The sequence below is a fragment of the Diplotaxodon limnothrissa genome, linkage group LG5 (assembly GCF_057381915.1).
Source record: "Diplotaxodon limnothrissa isolate DT_005_m linkage group LG5, D_limnothrissa_male_GT1.1, whole genome shotgun sequence".
NCBI lineage: Eukaryota > Metazoa > Chordata > Actinopteri > Cichliformes > Cichlidae > Diplotaxodon > Diplotaxodon limnothrissa.
This window is the reverse complement of record NC_140600.1, coordinates 22,965,624-22,982,221: the sequence shown is the minus strand read 5'-3', so window position 1 is coordinate 22,982,221 and position 16,598 is coordinate 22,965,624. Positions and strand designations below refer to the sequence as shown.

The following is a 16,598-nucleotide window of genomic DNA, read 5'->3' as shown; positions in this document are numbered from 1 at the left end:
AGGGAGTTATTATATTCCTTTTCTTTTCATCTCTTCTGTAGCTAACCGTTACTTTTTCCCCTTCTCCGCTCTCTCTCTTCACACACACACCAGGCAGTCCCGCTACACACATCCCGAATACATTTCCCATCAGGCTTCACCCTTAAAGGGCCATGCCTGTAACATAGGGCTTGCAAAATCGCTAGCCCGACGTCCCGAGGCTAGCGATTTTTCCAGTCGGGCTACCAAAATCTATCTCTGCCCTGCCCGTCGGGCTATTGTAGGAAGGAAAAATATATGTCAATGCTTTTGCATTCTTTCGGAAATGTAGCTGGGTAATTATGTCATCGGCATCGGTGAGCCACTGTCAATATGTGACATATTGAAATTGCGTTTGAATTTGCGCTTGTTTTTTGCTTTCACTTTGCAAATGTCCAGGTGCGTTCTTTTAGCGCACCGGCCAGTCACGACCGGCGGGGGAAAAGTCACTCGGGTCAGAACATGGGGTGCCACCATCATCCCACTTCTGACACCAATGTGGCGAGCTCAGACAACGAGGAGATGGAGGTGTCGTTTGGTCTTGCTTCCCGTGAGCTAGCCAGGGAGCACAGCCGTTTATTGACATCTACAGAAGAACACTGCCGCTAGCTAACTGCTCAGCGCGGCAACCGCACAGCAACAACAACACACAGAGCGCCCTCTGACCCCGGAAGGACACACCGTCGCAGCGAGAGGGCGTCACCCGTCACTATGGCAACATAAACAAAACATAACTGTACAAACAGAACCCCGAACAGCCCTGACCCGCTATGCTGCTGAGAATATAGCCCAGAAGAAGCGTATAGTATAGCTTTTATTTTGGAAAGAGCCATTTCTCTGTAATAAACTCTCTTTTCCAAAGATGAGTGATTCCTCAATCAGATACAGGGCTTGCAAAATCGCTAGCCCGACGTCCTGGGGCTAGCGATTTTTCCAGTCGGGCTACCAAAATCTATCTCTGCCCTGCCCGTCCGGCTATTGTAGGAAGGAAAAATATATGTCAATGCTTTTGCATTCTTTCGGAAATGTAGCTGGGTAATTATGTCATTGGCATCGGTGAGCCACTGTCAATATGTGACATATTGAAATCGCGTTTGAATTTGCGCTTGTTTTTTTGCTTTCACTTTGCAATCGTGCGAACTGTGTATAGAGAGCGACAGTACTGATTGGTGAGTGATGATAATTTGCGCACCAATTCCTCTGACATCGTCTTATCAATCGTTAGCTTACTATGCAAACATGACAAGTGAAATCTCCCGCAGCAAGCTTAAACATGTGAGAGGTTGATCGCGCAGAGAATCGCTGACCGTTATGTGTGTGTGTGTAAAAGCAGCAGGATGTATATTTTAGTTCTGCTGAGCCAAATAAGACAGGTCAGGGTGAAGAAGTGACAGCCAAAGAAAAGCTTACCACAAAACGGAAAAGTTATGACAAATCAGACTATAAGGCAAAAAGAAAGTGCAGCTTTATGGTTTCATGGACAAAAGAATTTCTGTGGCTGCAATATGATGAGCTATATAACCGGGGCTGCACATAAGTGGTCCGCAGGTGCGCATTCGCTGTCAAAATAAAAACAAAAAAAAACGCGCACAAGATATGAAGTTGCAACGCGTGTTTGCATACATAAGATTTTCTGGAGGAGGACAGACATTTGTTTAAAACTCTTAAAGATGTCGAAGAAGCTCCTTTAAGCAATTAGTTGGTGTTCCTCTACCTCCAAACAAATGTCAGAAGGAGTCCGAACCACAAAAGAAGCGCGTATTCTCGGAAAAGTGGTTGCAGGAGGTGAGCTGGCTTCAAACAAATGATGAACGCACAGAGATGTGGTGCGGAATGTGCCGTGAAAATCCCACTCTAGCGGACAAAAACAGTGCTTTTTATATGGACGCAAACGCGCGTTGCAACTTCTTATCTGGTGCGCGTCTTTTATTTTGACAGCGAATGCGCACATGCGGACCACTTATGTGCACCCGTGTAAATAACATAATGTTCTGCCGGGTGTGTTGTTGGTTTTCTCTTGATTTCTGAGTCAACAAGTGCCTTTGTTACTGGGACCAGTCATTTTAAGAAAGGCCCCCATTAGAACCCATGAGGTGTCGGTGTGTTGGTGGTTCTTTGTGTCTGGGGGTGGGCGTCCGGGTACACACCGGCTCACTCCTTGGCGGCCGCTTGTCGGGGCCTGGGGCCTGGGGCTCGCTCGGGCCCCTTTGGAGGTGGGGTGCCCCCGGCCTCTCGGCCTGGGGCTCGGTCACTCAGGCACAGCTGGGGGCCGGCGGAGCTCACGGGCGCGTCACTGCAACTCCCCCTGACTTCTGCTCCGCGGCTGCTGGGCGAGCCCTCATCTGGGACTCTCCTCAGCTCTTACTGGAACAGTGGCGCGGCTGCCCCTCTGTTGGTCTTCCATGGTCTCTTGTATTCTGGGGGCCTCTGGATGTCTGGAGTTTTGATCTCCTCCATACCCACTTCACACCCTGGAGGACGGGGCTGTGGCCCCCCCACACTCCCTAGCAGATCATTACATGGAGAAACCTTTGGAATGCAAGCATGCTGATCCACACAGGTATGCACACATGGGTATTCACAGACGCGGACTAAAGCTTTCTTGGCTGCTGCCTCAAAGCACACTGTGCGCTGTCTATCTTGCGTGCTGCACAATATCGTTTATTATTTAGTAAATATTGATATCTATGACTAGCTAGTTTATTGTGATGGTGCTTTGTTTTCTCTATTATTATGTTGCTCTTTGTTGTTTGCTGTCTCCTCTGTTTGTTTTTTTTGTTTGTTTTTTTTTTTTTTCTCCATACAGGTGACCCAGGAGTTCTTTTTTTTTCTCTCTCTCTTCCCCCCCCTTCTCACCGTCTCTTCTCCCCTTTGGTTTTCTTTCTTTCTCTCCCCCTCTTTCTCTCATTCATTCCCCCTGTCCTATTTATTAAAAAAAAAAAAAAAAAAAAAAATGACAAAGGATGAACTGAAGCTCTGCCATCACGTAATGTCGCATACTGCTGTTTCTGATGTCATTTAAAAAAAAAAAAAAAGAAAAAAAAGAAAAAAAAGAACCCATGAGAAATGCAAGAAACGCATTATTGCTCAGTCTGCAATATCTTTCCCAGAACAAACACCAATTGCAAATAACATACTAAAAATAAACCTGAAAAATCTGTTTAGAACAGCGTACTATGTTGCAAAGAGTGAACTACCACTGGCAAAATTTAGCTGTCTTTGCAAACTTCAAAAAGCAAATGGCCTAGATCTTGGTTCCACTTGTCTCTCACCCGTGACTTCAGCGGAAATTTCAAATTCAGGATCTGACACAGACTGATTCATGTCCTACACAGTTCTTACAAGTTCATAGAAATTTCTGTTCAATTAGAACCAAGTATTTGAGTTGATGATTGTAATTTTTATACAATGTTGTAATTTGTTTTTCAACAATGTTTTGATTAATGTTTTGTTTCCTTTACAATATTATACTTTAATGTATAATATTGTAAAGGAAACAAAACAGGAAACAAAACATCAATCAAAAAATTGCTCTCTTTTTTTATTCGGGCTACTTACATTTATTTTGGGCTACCAAAAACTGAACCCCGAAGGGCTACCAGGGATTTTGAAATATTGAGAGCCCTGAGATATATTTATTTTTTTAATTACTTTTGTTTCAGCAACATTAAATTTAAAAACTGTACTTTTGAGTTAAAATATATATTTATAATTTTAATAAATGACAAATTAAAAAGGCATGAACATTTTTTTGTATCGAAAAAATATCGAACCGTGACACCAAAGTATCGAACCGAACCGTGAATTTTGTGTATCGTTGCACCCCTAATAATAATAATAATATATATATATTCTACTATAATTCTACTTCAAAAGTGAGCAAATTTGACTGTTAGGTCGGTGTTTTTGCTACTTTACATCTGTCATGATGAATGTGTCAGAATCACAGACAGCAAGAAAAAGAAGAAGAGAAAGACAAGGCTTGCGTGCAGGCGGTCTTCAGTGCAGTACTGATAAAGAGGGTCAGTGCTGACTGATGTTCAGCAAAAAAAATAATAATAATAATATAATAATATAACCCCAAGCGCGCACCATCGTTCCTATTCATCTGGCCTTCTCTGCTCTAATGGGCATGTTGGTGGCGGGTGGATGGATGACTGGTTCTTGTCAGATCAAATCTTTGGGGCTGAGTAGCTAACACTATACAGGACTATTCCAGGAAGTAGACTGGTCACTGAGAAGGCAAGGTGATCTCACCAAATGTCAACACACCAGCAAATGAAAACGTTAAATTATTCAATATTACTTCAACAACCTTGAATACAGAGCCATTAAATATTTGGCATTTATGCTTAAAAATTGCTTTTATGATTATGACAACTTAATTGTTTATTTATTCTCTTCAAATAATATAAATGAGCAATATTTACTAGTTTACTTGGACTCTGATGCATTTATGAGATTTCAATTATATATACATTATAAAGAAGAACAGGTGACACCCTTTAGTGACCAGCTGCTGTCCAAATAAGAAATAAATAAATGACTGAACAGATTAAGATACATCACAACTGCCAGATACAAAATACAATGAGATTACATGCCTGCTCATACTTAATCCTTCATATTTTATACGTTTATTGATTCGTTTTTTCTAGCTATAGCTTTACAGGAAGTCACATGCTCAGTTAATGAAATAATATATTTATTTTTAGATTTATTTTTGGCATTTTTGCCTTTATTATACAGCAACAGTCAGAGGGAGAGAGAAAGAGAGGATGACAATTGCAGTAGGGACTCAGCTTGCGCTCAACAGATGAGCTACAGGAGCGCCCCCCCTCCCCGATTCAGATGTTTTAAAGCAACACAAGCACAGCTTTGAGCTGTGAAAATGAGAAATTCTTGCTTAAAGGCACTTTTACCTCAAAGGACTAAATTAGCTGCCATTGAAGTGTAGTGCTGCTGCACATCACACTGCTGCAAATCCTGCTTAACTGAGAACGGCTTAACACCAGCTTTTTATTACCACACACTAATACATCAAGTTGCCTTAAGAACAAAGAACTAATCGTGACCTCCCTAGACTTAAACAATCCCGCCATACATGAATCAGCAGCTGACAAATTAGCAAGCAATAGGTCCCTCTCCTGGCTTACAGAGGCTACAACACACTTGCAGGCATCCTGATACCACAAGCTGGGAAAAGATGCTGAATAGCTATGAAAGAGCACAGAGCAGTGGGTGTTTGTATAGTATGGCTCTGCCTCATGGAAACAAACCAGTTCAATAAATTACCAAATAATGTGCACAGATGGTTAACATAAATATACCAATGTGCCACTGCCACTTGCTATGTTACTGCTATTGATTTTGGCTTATTCATACAAACCCCTAAACAATTTTTCATTAAAGGTTTTCTAATCAGGACCAAAAACTATTCATTAATCATTTGATGTCTAAAAACATTATTCAGTCCCATGTGTGTCTAACACTAGCCACTCCCATTTTTACACTTTAAGTTAGCAAAATGACAAAATAACTCCAGTATGGAAAGTAGGGCCAGAAAAAAAATGAAAGAGGAGGAGGAGAAGCTTCTATCTTCATACCAAATCTCCTCAGACATATGTAATTATCCATTATTAGACCTAACAACTGAAATCCATTTAAGGGAGGCAATTAGAGCAACCAGCCTGAATGCAAGACTGATAAAAAGTCATCAACATTAAGTTTAATGAATATGCAAAAGATCAATAACATTCCTTGCCATTAATATAAATTTCCCTGTGTGCGATTTCAGTAATTTCTCTTTAACATAATGATTCAAAGGTACTTTGGCTGTACTGCAATTTCTGAGAGCAGATGTCTAAACTTTGGCCAAAAGTACCATACATTAAAACAAACAAAAACTGTGGCTTTTGTTGTTTCTATGGGACTGACTCAGCATATGATGAACTGGTGTTTCAGAATAAAGCTCTATATAAGGCATCAGGAGTGACTAAACTGAGAGTGATAAAGCATTCAGTGATTCTTTAAATATTTAAGTATGTCTTTAGAATTGATGTGGTTGTGACTAATTAATGAAAATAACTGTGTTGCTATGAAGCTAAAAAATGTCACACTTGAGTGTAAACTCTGGTTTCACTCCTTAAAAAGACCAGAAAGAACGATTACGGTTTTAAATATTATCGATGTGTCTTTACCTTGGTAGTGCTGTAGCATCTTATGTGATCTGATGTCCCACACCTTGACAGAGTTGTCAGTACTAGCTGCAGCAATACATGTTCCACTGGGATGAAAGTCCACATAGTTTGCATAACTTTTGAGAAGAGAAAAAAAAACAAAGTAAGGCAAAGTAAAGGAGAAACAGTGATTTAAAAGATTTGAAATCCTGGAATAACCCAGAAGGTCAATTCAAACAACACAAAAGCTTTAGTCATTGGTGGAAAGGGTTAATGATTTAAGGTTTATAGTGAGAAAGTTAACTATTTTAAAACACTTTAAGACACATGAAGGCTTTTGTGAAATTTCTTATTCTAAATGTTGGGAACTTAAAAAAATATATACAGCTTTCTCTGGACCCTTTTTCCCCCAATTTCATTTTTTTATCTTATGCAGTGGCATACAGCACCAAAATAAATTAAGCTGTGATTGGGATGTCTCCATTCCTGTTCACCTTAAACTGCTTAGACTTTCAGTACAACTGTGGGTCATGACACCTATAGAAATACTCTGATGATTGGATTCTCTGAGGAGCACTAGCAGATGATTTTGTTGAGAGGTCGAGAAAAAAAACGATAGATGGTGGTTGACCTGAGTCTATCGTGGGACAGGATGTTGATGCTAATCCTGACCACCCTCTGCATCACTTCCTACAGGCAGGCATAAAGTTTATTCTCTAACAGACTCTGCTGCCACAAGGATACAGGAAGTCTTTTATACCTCATGCCATCATCCTCTATAACAATGCTTTTTACTTGGAAGAGAGGCATTTTACATTAATGGTATTATTATCTCTAGTGTTTCAGCTGCTGTAAGAAACGATATGGGATAAAGTGTAGCTCATCTTATTATCATCTCAACACAATAAGCTAAAACTACAGAAAAGAAAGGAGCTCAGTATGTCAGACTCTAAATAAAACACAATAAAGTTAAAAAGAAGTAAGAAGAAAGATGTAAAACAGGATATTAAATGTATCAAAGACTCACACAGCCAATGTCTCATTAAAGTGTTTCAGTATAACAGACTGCACAATGTACAAGGGAATAGGGCACATGTGTAATGACTGAACAGGTGTTCAGTGCCTTCGTCATAAACATTTGAACAGGATAACAAATGGTTAGGGGATTGATTCTGTCAGATTTTTTCCAGCATTTACTGCCGTTGCATCAGTACACTTGTAAGGATTTTTTCTGACCTTACCAGAACACCAGCAGAAAACTGACAAAAATAAATAAATACTCCTAGCTCCTCCTATTCATCATTCAGGTGCTCGCAAGTGCTCACCCTGCATGTTCATAGAAAGAATGAATGCACTCTCTGCTGTTTTTGTCCCACAGCTTTATGGTCTTATCATCACTGGATGACACAATCAAGCGATCGTCTGGAGAAAACCTGCAATAATAATATAAAAAAATAAATGTAAATGATTAATGCTCAATCTGTATAAAATATGTTCAAAAATGCATGGTGTAATGGAAAAGGTCAGCTATACACCAGGCATCAGGAATAAAATTATGACCACCTGCCTAATACAATACAATACAATACGATTTTTTTTATATAGCACATTTAAAACCAGGGGGTACATCAAAGTGCTTCACAGTAAGGAATAAACAGTAAATGATTACACTGAACTGTAAGTCATTAAAACAAGCTAAAATAGAGAACAAACAAAAGCAAGTAAGTAGAGATAGAGAGAAATCATGATTATCCAGAGAAATGAGTAGCGAGCAATTAATGAGCGGTGAGAATTAGTGAGTTGGAAAAGCCAGGTCGAATAGGTACGTTTTCAAGTGTGCTTTAAAAGATTGAATGGAGTCAGAGGGATGAACAGTAGCAGGAAGACTATTCCAGAGGTTTGGTGCTACAGAGGCAAAGGCACGATCACCCCTAGTCTTCAGACGGTGCCTGGGCTGGGCCAGAGGTAACTGACCAGATGATCGTAAAGAACAGCCGGGAGTATAGAGACTGAGGAGGTCGGTGACTATCAAACACCATAATCTCAGTTTTCTTCTCATTTAAAATGAGAGAATTGGCAGACAGCCACTCTGTGACCTCTTTCAAGCAGTCAGACAAACGATTCAATGAAGGTGGCAGGTCAAAAGATAATTGGAAATAGATTTAATAATGAGTTGGTCCCCCCTTTTGCTGCCAAAACAGGCCAGGCCTATTGAGCCATGGACTCCATCACACCTTTGAAGGTGTGCTATGGTATCTGGCACCAATATGTTAGCAACAGAACCTTTAATTCTTGTAAGATGCAAGGTTAGGCCATTTATGGAACTTATTGTCCAGTACATCCACCAGATATTGGATTGGATTGGGATCTGGGGAAGATGAAACTTCCTTTTTTTGGATTATTATTGTTAGATACTGACCAGGAACAGCCCAAAAAAGATGCATTTTGGAAATGATCAGTGTAATTCTCTTTATCTGTCAAAGGTCATAATGTGATGCCTGAAGTGTAAATCTATCAAAATGTCCTAATATGATGCATTGTATCGTGTTAAATGTGTGTCTCATACTTGGCACAGCGGACCCAGTTGATGTGCTGGTTGAGAGAGAAGAGGAACTTTTGCCTGTGTGTTGTCCACACTTTAATTGTCTTGTCATCAGAGGCCGTGACCAGAGTCTGTCCGTCACCAGAAAAGTTAACACTGCGCACAGTGGCAGTGTGAGCCCTGAATACTGTTGACTCAGCCTTCCTGTATGGACACAAGACATTACTTAAGTTTAAAACAAACAAGCAAAACCCAGAAGGTGTTCAGCAATGTGTGTCTTCCTCCATGCTGGCAGAAGGAGACAAACAATATTCAGTAGTTGCTGCTCTTTATGAGTCACCATCATTGTCCTCTGTAGTAAATCTGTGGTGGAATAAAGAACAGAAAAGACAGAAAGATTTTACTTTAACACCTACATGCTTGGCACCCAAAGACGTACAGTCTTGTCTCTGGAGGCAGAGGCCACCAGATGGCCTGATGGGGAAAAGTGGACGGAAAGGACGGCGTCTTTGTGTCCATCAAAACGATACGCTCGCATCTGAGGTTTCATGTTCCAGATCATCACACAGGAATCCATGGAGCCTGTGGCTAGGAGAGGATGAAGCACAGGTGTGAGTGAGAACATCATGTATTTCCAAAAAGGAAAAGACAAAGGCAACAGCAAACAGTTACATCTGAAGGCAAACAGATCATTACCAATTTGTTTCATGTTGCAGCTGAAGTCCACACTTGTTACGGTGTCCCTGTGACCCTTGAAATGTCTTTCTAGGGTTGGATCAGACTATGGGAGCAAACAGAGAGTCATGTCAAAATGTTAAAATGTCCTCATGACTACAAAAGCTACAATAATAAGCAATAAGTTAGACATCTGGGAAACAGAAAATTTGGTACTATTTACTAAGAGCTTATCACTGAAGAAGTGCTATTTCTTCCTCATCACGACTATGTGGGTGTATGATGTGACTAAAACTGGCCTGGAAACATGAGCAAAGAACCCCATAGTTATGATTTGTAGCTAAAATAATGAGGTCCTCTGATTTTGCGCAGTTATTCTTTTTTTACTCTCTTAAGTCTGTGGGAAAATAACACAGAGTAAGTTTCTAACTCTCCATAAAATCGCTAACAGCATCCCAACTACACACGTAAGGTTTAGAATACACAAGGCACTTCTATGACACCAAAGTAAAGTATGGGTTCACTCAATTAATGCTCTTTCAGCTTTTGATTTTTCAGACATGTCACACCAAACAAAAAAAGAAAGAAAGAAAGAAAGATTAATAAAAATACACTGTTTTGGTTTTAGGCTCCTAGAACAGGTTCACGGTCACGACTTAGTATGACACGTGAATGGAAACAAGTCTGTGTTTATGTTAGTAGTAACACTTGTGCTGCTAGTCAAAATGTTTACTGTGAAAGGCACCCACTGTGTGTGATACATCTCATTGCAAAACCCATGGCCAATAATATGTTACCATGGCTGCCTCTGCTATTCTGGGAAAGTTTTCAACAAGATTTTACAAGAAACAGCTGTCGACAAATATGTACACAAAAGCATGCAAACCGATGTTACACCACATTCTGAGGCTCAGCATATTAAGTGACCGAATTGATGCGTTTTGGGGTCATTGAGGTCATTGAAACGTCATGCTAGCCCTCCTCACCTCAACCCTCATCTTCTGAACGGAAGTCACCGCTCTAATACGTGAAAATGTGCATAAACATGCTTATTTATTCCAGATATCATTGTAGTTACTTATTATTATCATTAGCATTTCAAGGCAGTTAATAACAAGCCAGCCAAACAAGAACAGCTGGTTACAACCTAACATTATACCAGCCAGTGTTAGGCTTGAGTGTCTTAAAAATCACAGTTTCCCTTTGATAAACAGTTTGATTACATTCTCATAGTTTAATGTCTGTGAAGGTTCTCAGTCATCCAGGTCATCGTAGTCAAAGGAGCTTGCAAAGAAAAGCGTCTGGACTTCTTTCAGTTGCTTGAAGACGTTTCACCTCTCATCCGAGAAGCTTCTTCAGTTCTAAGGTCAAATGGTGGAGAGTCCAAGATATAAACCTAGTGGGAGTTATATCTATATCATAGTTTAATCACTATCTCAGTCTAACAATGTTCAATCCATTTCAAAGAACGTTTCACTAATGCCAGCAAGATCCTTGCGAGAAATACACTAACTTGTATATCAGCTAGATAAAAACAAAAATTATATGTAACAATTTTGTACAGAAATGCAACTAAAACTATATTCTGTAAGTGGTAAAGGCAAATTACCACTCAAGAAAGTTTTCAAATAAATGAAATAAAATGTTCCTAGGAGTACAATGTGATCTAAAAGTAGCAAGTTTAAATTTATTTAATTTCTTCATATCTGGTTCATTTATATGACAATGTGTCGAATATGTTTAGGCTAAAGTTAAAACTAATTATGCCTAAACAACTATTCCAAAGTTCAATACCTCTTTTTACAAATGTGCAGTCACATTTCACACTACTCCCAACCTTGGGTTTTTCATAAAATATCATTTGTATTTCTCATTTAAAATATAAAATAAAATACTGTATACATAAACCTTTTATATACTGTAAAAGGTCCTCCACGGAGTATAAGACTGTTTTTTCAGTGTAGTAGTGAGCGCAGTACAGCCGCGTACTGGCGCTGTTTCACAGTGTAATTGTTCACAGACTCCAAACGCCGATTAAACTTCAGAGAAATTGAGCAATAAAGTCAATTCTTCGTCACGAGTTAATTAAAAAGTATTAATATGAAGAGGTGTTTTATGTCTTCGACGAACGGACTTTTGTAAACAATGCATGAAAGACAGAAACAACTCGGTCCATTAGGACAAATTTAACTCTGAGTTAAACCTGTAAGGGTGTAGTTCCAAATTCGTGACACAACCGCGTTTTCACCACACACGTTTATTATAGCTCAGGAATAATTCTGGCAATATTATAATTGGTGAAAATTAATTATTCACTAATGACAAACAATTTTATAAAGGTGAAGCTTAGGGTTTTCATAATGTTGGACGGCATTCGTACCGGAAGTGGTGCCTGCGAGGTCTAACTCAGGGGATTTGTCGAAAATCACGGTAGGCGGTTACCAAGGAGACGTTTAGCCGTTAGTTTAGCTAGCCGCTAAGCTAGCCGTTAACATCGGAGAGACAAAACAGGACTTTCCGTGCCACATTTTCTTGTCAAAGTGAACCAGTGTGGCATGGCAGAGTTGCACATTATTGGGCAGATCATTGGTGCAAGTGGTTTCCCGGAAAAGACTTTGTTTTGCAAATGGGGAATTCATACGGGAGAAGCATGGCGGCTTTTATCCGGGCTGAAGGAGGGTCAGACCCAGGTGGATAGCCCCCAAATCGGAGACATAGCGTACTGGAGCCACCCGATCGATCTGCACTACGCGACCAAAGGGCTGCAAGGCTGGCCGAAGATTCACCTAGAGGTGTGGCATCAAGATTCTTTCGGACGGTGCCAACTCTATGGTTATGGTTTCTGCCACGTCCCTTCTAGTCCGGGACATCACCGAATAAGCTGTGCGACCTGGAGGCCCGTGGGCTCCTGGCAAGAACGGCTGGCGCAAATGTTCGTCGGCGGAGGTCCCCAGCTCCTCAGCCCTGACCTGATCTACAGCGGGGCGGACAGATACAGACTGCACACCGAAGCCATGGGGACTGTGGAGCTGGAGCTGGGCATCATCACGAGACACTTTGACAAATATGGTGTCGAGTGTTGAGATTTTGAAATGGCAGAAAGACAGAAAGTAGAAACAGTTATAGATCATATTTGAGTCACTTGCTTTTAGTAGAATTCTGTACTATTTTTTTTTCTAAACTGCACTTTTTTTTTTTTACAAACATCTATATGTAAATAAAGAAAATATTCTCTTACTGAAGTTGGTTTCTTGCTGATTTGTATTTTTTAATAGAAAACTGACTCTTATTAGCGATATTCCCTGTAATCATGCCTCATTTAATGCTGTTTTCTTAAATGCATCTTTATATTATATTATGTAAACCCACATTTACTTTTTATTTGGGATTTTAAGTTGTACGACTAACAGGATCGTTACTTGAATTAAGTTAAATGTCATTAATAACCTGCTACAAATTAGGAGTGGGGGCAAATACTGATACTGAAATCTATCATTTTGGTTCCACGTGTGATCCATTCACTGGCAGCAAATATTGTTTATCAAAAGATGTAGGAGTTCCCTGCTAGTCTGGCACACTTCACTACTTTTTAAGAAAATTATAAAGTGAGTTATCTTACTTCATATTAACAATAACAACCTCACAAGGAAAGAACGGGAAAGACTTTTAAAGAGTATATTTTTTCCCTTCAGTTACCAGATACTGTGGTGTATGGTGCATGACTGTATTGCACAGAATATATATTGTCATAGTGTCTTATGAGTTACTCTTGGAGTTCATCAAAGAGAGGTTTTGACCAACCTTTCTTGAAAATGAGGTTTAGTTTATGCAAACTTAAAATAAGCTTGTTTTCTTCTTTGTTTGTCACTGGTTACAAGCATCTCTGAATGCACAACTTGTTGAGCCTTGAAGCACATAGGCATACTCAGATCTTAATCGAAAAGAGCACCTTTGGGATGTGGTGGAGCACGAGATTCTCATCATGGATGTGCAGCCGAAAAGTCTGCAGCAACTGCCTGAAGCGATCATGTCAATATGGACCAAAACCGCAGCTTCACATAAAGAATTAAGGCAGGTCTCAAGGCAAAAAGGCTGCTCAACCCAGCACTTGCGAGGTGCACCTAATAAAGTGGACGGTGAGTGTATGGTGGCATAAATTACGCTATCGTTTCTTTTTCTTATAACTTCAATATACTGTAATTACCGTACACAGAATATCAGATTGTTGGCATATTAATTGCTTGTTAGTCACTTTGTCGGCAAAATGATGCATTTAATCTGCAAAGGCAATTTAGATCATGACAAATGAGTGAAACGATACCATTAAACTTTCACAAATGTATCATTTACATAACATATGTGGCTGTCATGACTGCACAGGGCGGTTGTTACATTAGTATAAATGTATATATTACATTGGACACTCAGCAGACTGAGTAATGAGTCACTTTGCTACGACTTCACAGACATTTAATCCAGACTAAGAGTAAAATTACCCTGATTTATAATCTGCTCTCGCTCTAAATAAAGCTAAAACAAGCAGCAAAAAGAAAGGGGTCCATATCAAATAAAAAAATATATGATGTATTGTAATAAATCTACAGATATATCGACCTTTAACTCTTAACCAATAAGCCACATTGTGGAAACCACAAATAAGAAACGAACTTCATCTCAGTGGCTCAAGCAGCAAGTTAAACTCACCAGCGCAGATGTCATTTTTGTTGATATCGGAGGCGAAATCCTGATGGAAGCGACTTGTTTACGTTCGTAGCTGTCCAAGCTAAATGTTACCGTGCTTTCCTCCGTTATTAGGACGAATGGGGTGCAAGATATCGCCTCTTTAGCTCGGTGTCCGGCTAACGCTAGCTAACAGTAGCTCTTAGTTGCTGACAACAACAAAGTTCAGTTTACGCGCCGCGATTGGGCGCTGAGCAGCTGGTCGCCGCTCTTAAAGGGGCAGTCATCCCTTTAGCAAAGTTTCTGTCGAAACTGTCATTTTACTATTAACGTCAAAGTATTTAAACGATATGAAATATAGTCAAATAAAGTCCACACAGGTTTTACAAAATTATTCATGTGATGCTGTTCCATTAGGATACGTTACGCGGTAAATTCAATATCAGGCCGTTTGTAGTAACTCATAATTGCCACCAGGTGTCAGCAGAGGTACACTAGACAGAGTTGTAAATCAGCTTTATGCAGCTAAGTACATGAAGGCCTGTAACCAAGGCCTAACGTGGGTTTTGCTGTCGCCTGCTTGTGCATATAAAGTCTTAACCCTGGGGTCATATTTGACCCCATGGGTTCTCCAGGGTTAAAATATGATCCATTTTCACTCAAGAATATGATATGTGAAGGCTGATGAAAAATAACTGCATTTTACTTTGGGACTGATCAGTCTAAACATGAGCCGCTCTACCTGACCCAAACACAGTATTTGTGTTTGGGTCAGGTAGAAAATGTAGAAAAAGATAATCTCGGAAGTATTTAACAGAAATAATGACTATGGATATAACTAATGAATTTAAATGTGACCAGGGACCTGGAGTCTGTGGGAATAGCCAATGAGACGTGGTAAGCCACTCAAGGCCTGTGTCACCTAACATTTGATGGTCAAAATGAGCTAATAACAGTGAGTAAACCTGCTCTGTGAATCACAGCTACTGACGTACAGCAAACTTGTTACCATAACAAAGATTAGAGATACATTCCTGAGAACAGGTCAGATCATGATGTCATTTTAGCAGAAGTAATACAGGAAGTTAAACATTCAAATAACAGTAAGCACAGGATGCAAATATTTAGAATGGAGTGATGGAGTAAAAATCCAACACATAAACTAAAACTGAAGGATAATTTATTTAAGACTTATTCTTCTCTGCTCACCTATTCAATGTGTACATAAACTCATTCTTCAACTAAATCCCCACCCATGGTCTTTTTCAACCATAAGGTTGGTCACCTTGTAGCCAGTCATTTATACCACAAATACCAGTAATGCAATAACAAATATCACCACATAGTCATTCAGCATTACGAGCTATAATTATGTTATTGTCGCATTACTTTTAGAGTATGAGGTCATGTTTCTTTTTTCCCTATTCTTTAAAGCAAACTCACGGCAAGGCAGTGCAATCTGCTGCACACTCTAGAGACACTTGTTTAAAAATTGTAATAAAATGATTTATCTATCCACACTTCTTTCCAGAACTTGCTAAAATAGTTCAAATGTAAGGCATCTCATGAAGCTGCAGCAGGATTACTGTAAGAGAGAGGGGCGCAGCACTCAAAAAATGAGAAACTACGAGAGATGTGAAGCAGCGAAAAGCAAAGATGGTGGTAGAAGTACAAGAAAGTCCAGGAAGCGGGGAAAAAAGATTTTAAACAAATTATTTTGGGGTAATGTCAGCAAAAATATAAAAATCTTTACAAGTTATGACTATATATGTTTACATATATGTATATTTAAGACAGTGAGCATTGAAATTATTTTTTAAAAATGCTTTCATCTTCTCTGCTTATTTAATTTGGCAGAGTTTTACACAGAGATATCCTTCCTGATGGAACACAGAAGGAGGTTACACTGAACACTAAAATTAAAGTAAAATGACTACAGCAGACTACAGTAGAAGCCAGCACTGGTTCCTATCAGTTTTAAGGCTTTAATTCATTTAATTCAATCAACAAAGAACAGTTTGTCTTTGCCGCTGCCCTCATATATTTAGTTACAGTAAACTAAACAAAGACACACCCACAGGTTTACTGTCTGTAGATAAGTACTTACAGTAATACTACACTACACTTTAACAATGCCTTCTCGAGCTAAAGCATTCTCATGCAATGTAATTCATCGCTGTTAACAGCTTATAAATCAGTTAATAGCTTATGTATCATATGGGAACAGCACTGATTACATCACCTTGTAAAATCCTAAAGATTCCAGTAGGTGATGACTTTGATGAGAAGGAAGGAGGAAGAGAAACAGAAAAACAATCTGAAATTCTTCTCACTGCAGCTAGACACTTAAACTCAGCACAGTTTACTTGCTCCTGCGTGATACAGAGAATCATGCAGCACGTTTACAGGGCAGTAAATATTCATACGTCTATCTGAAAACTGAGCATCTTATCAGTGTATGTGTGCACTGTTTACGGGTAGTAGGATGTAGCTGCAACGAATAA

The 16,598-nt window shown here is 39.5% G+C and overlaps 2 protein-coding genes across 2 annotated transcripts in view; one reads left to right on the top strand and one right to left on the bottom strand.

Moving 5' to 3' along the window:
- The window catches only part of poc1a (POC1 centriolar protein A), a 53,846-nt gene extending 39,704 nt beyond the window's left edge, over window positions 1-14,142 (bottom strand). The window contains exons 1-6 of the mRNA XM_085354283.1: window positions 14,119-14,142; window positions 9,436-9,520; window positions 9,156-9,327; window positions 8,764-8,943; window positions 7,523-7,630; window positions 6,219-6,334 (exon numbers count right to left, since the gene is read on the bottom strand). Of these exons, the coding sequence (XP_085210409.1) occupies window positions 6,219-6,334; window positions 7,523-7,630; window positions 8,764-8,943; window positions 9,156-9,327; window positions 9,436-9,520; window positions 14,119-14,133 (676 nt within the window). The 5' untranslated portion in view covers window positions 14,134-14,142. The remainder of the gene's footprint in view (window positions 1-6,218; window positions 6,335-7,522; window positions 7,631-8,763; window positions 8,944-9,155; window positions 9,328-9,435; window positions 9,521-14,118) is intronic.
- b9d2 (B9 domain containing 2) lies at window positions 11,970-12,497 on the top strand. The gene has a single exon (XM_085354282.1). The coding sequence runs from the start codon at window positions 11,970-11,972 to the stop codon at window positions 12,495-12,497; it is 528 nt and encodes a 175-aa protein (XP_085210408.1).
- Window positions 14,143-16,598: the final 2,456 nt, after the last annotated feature.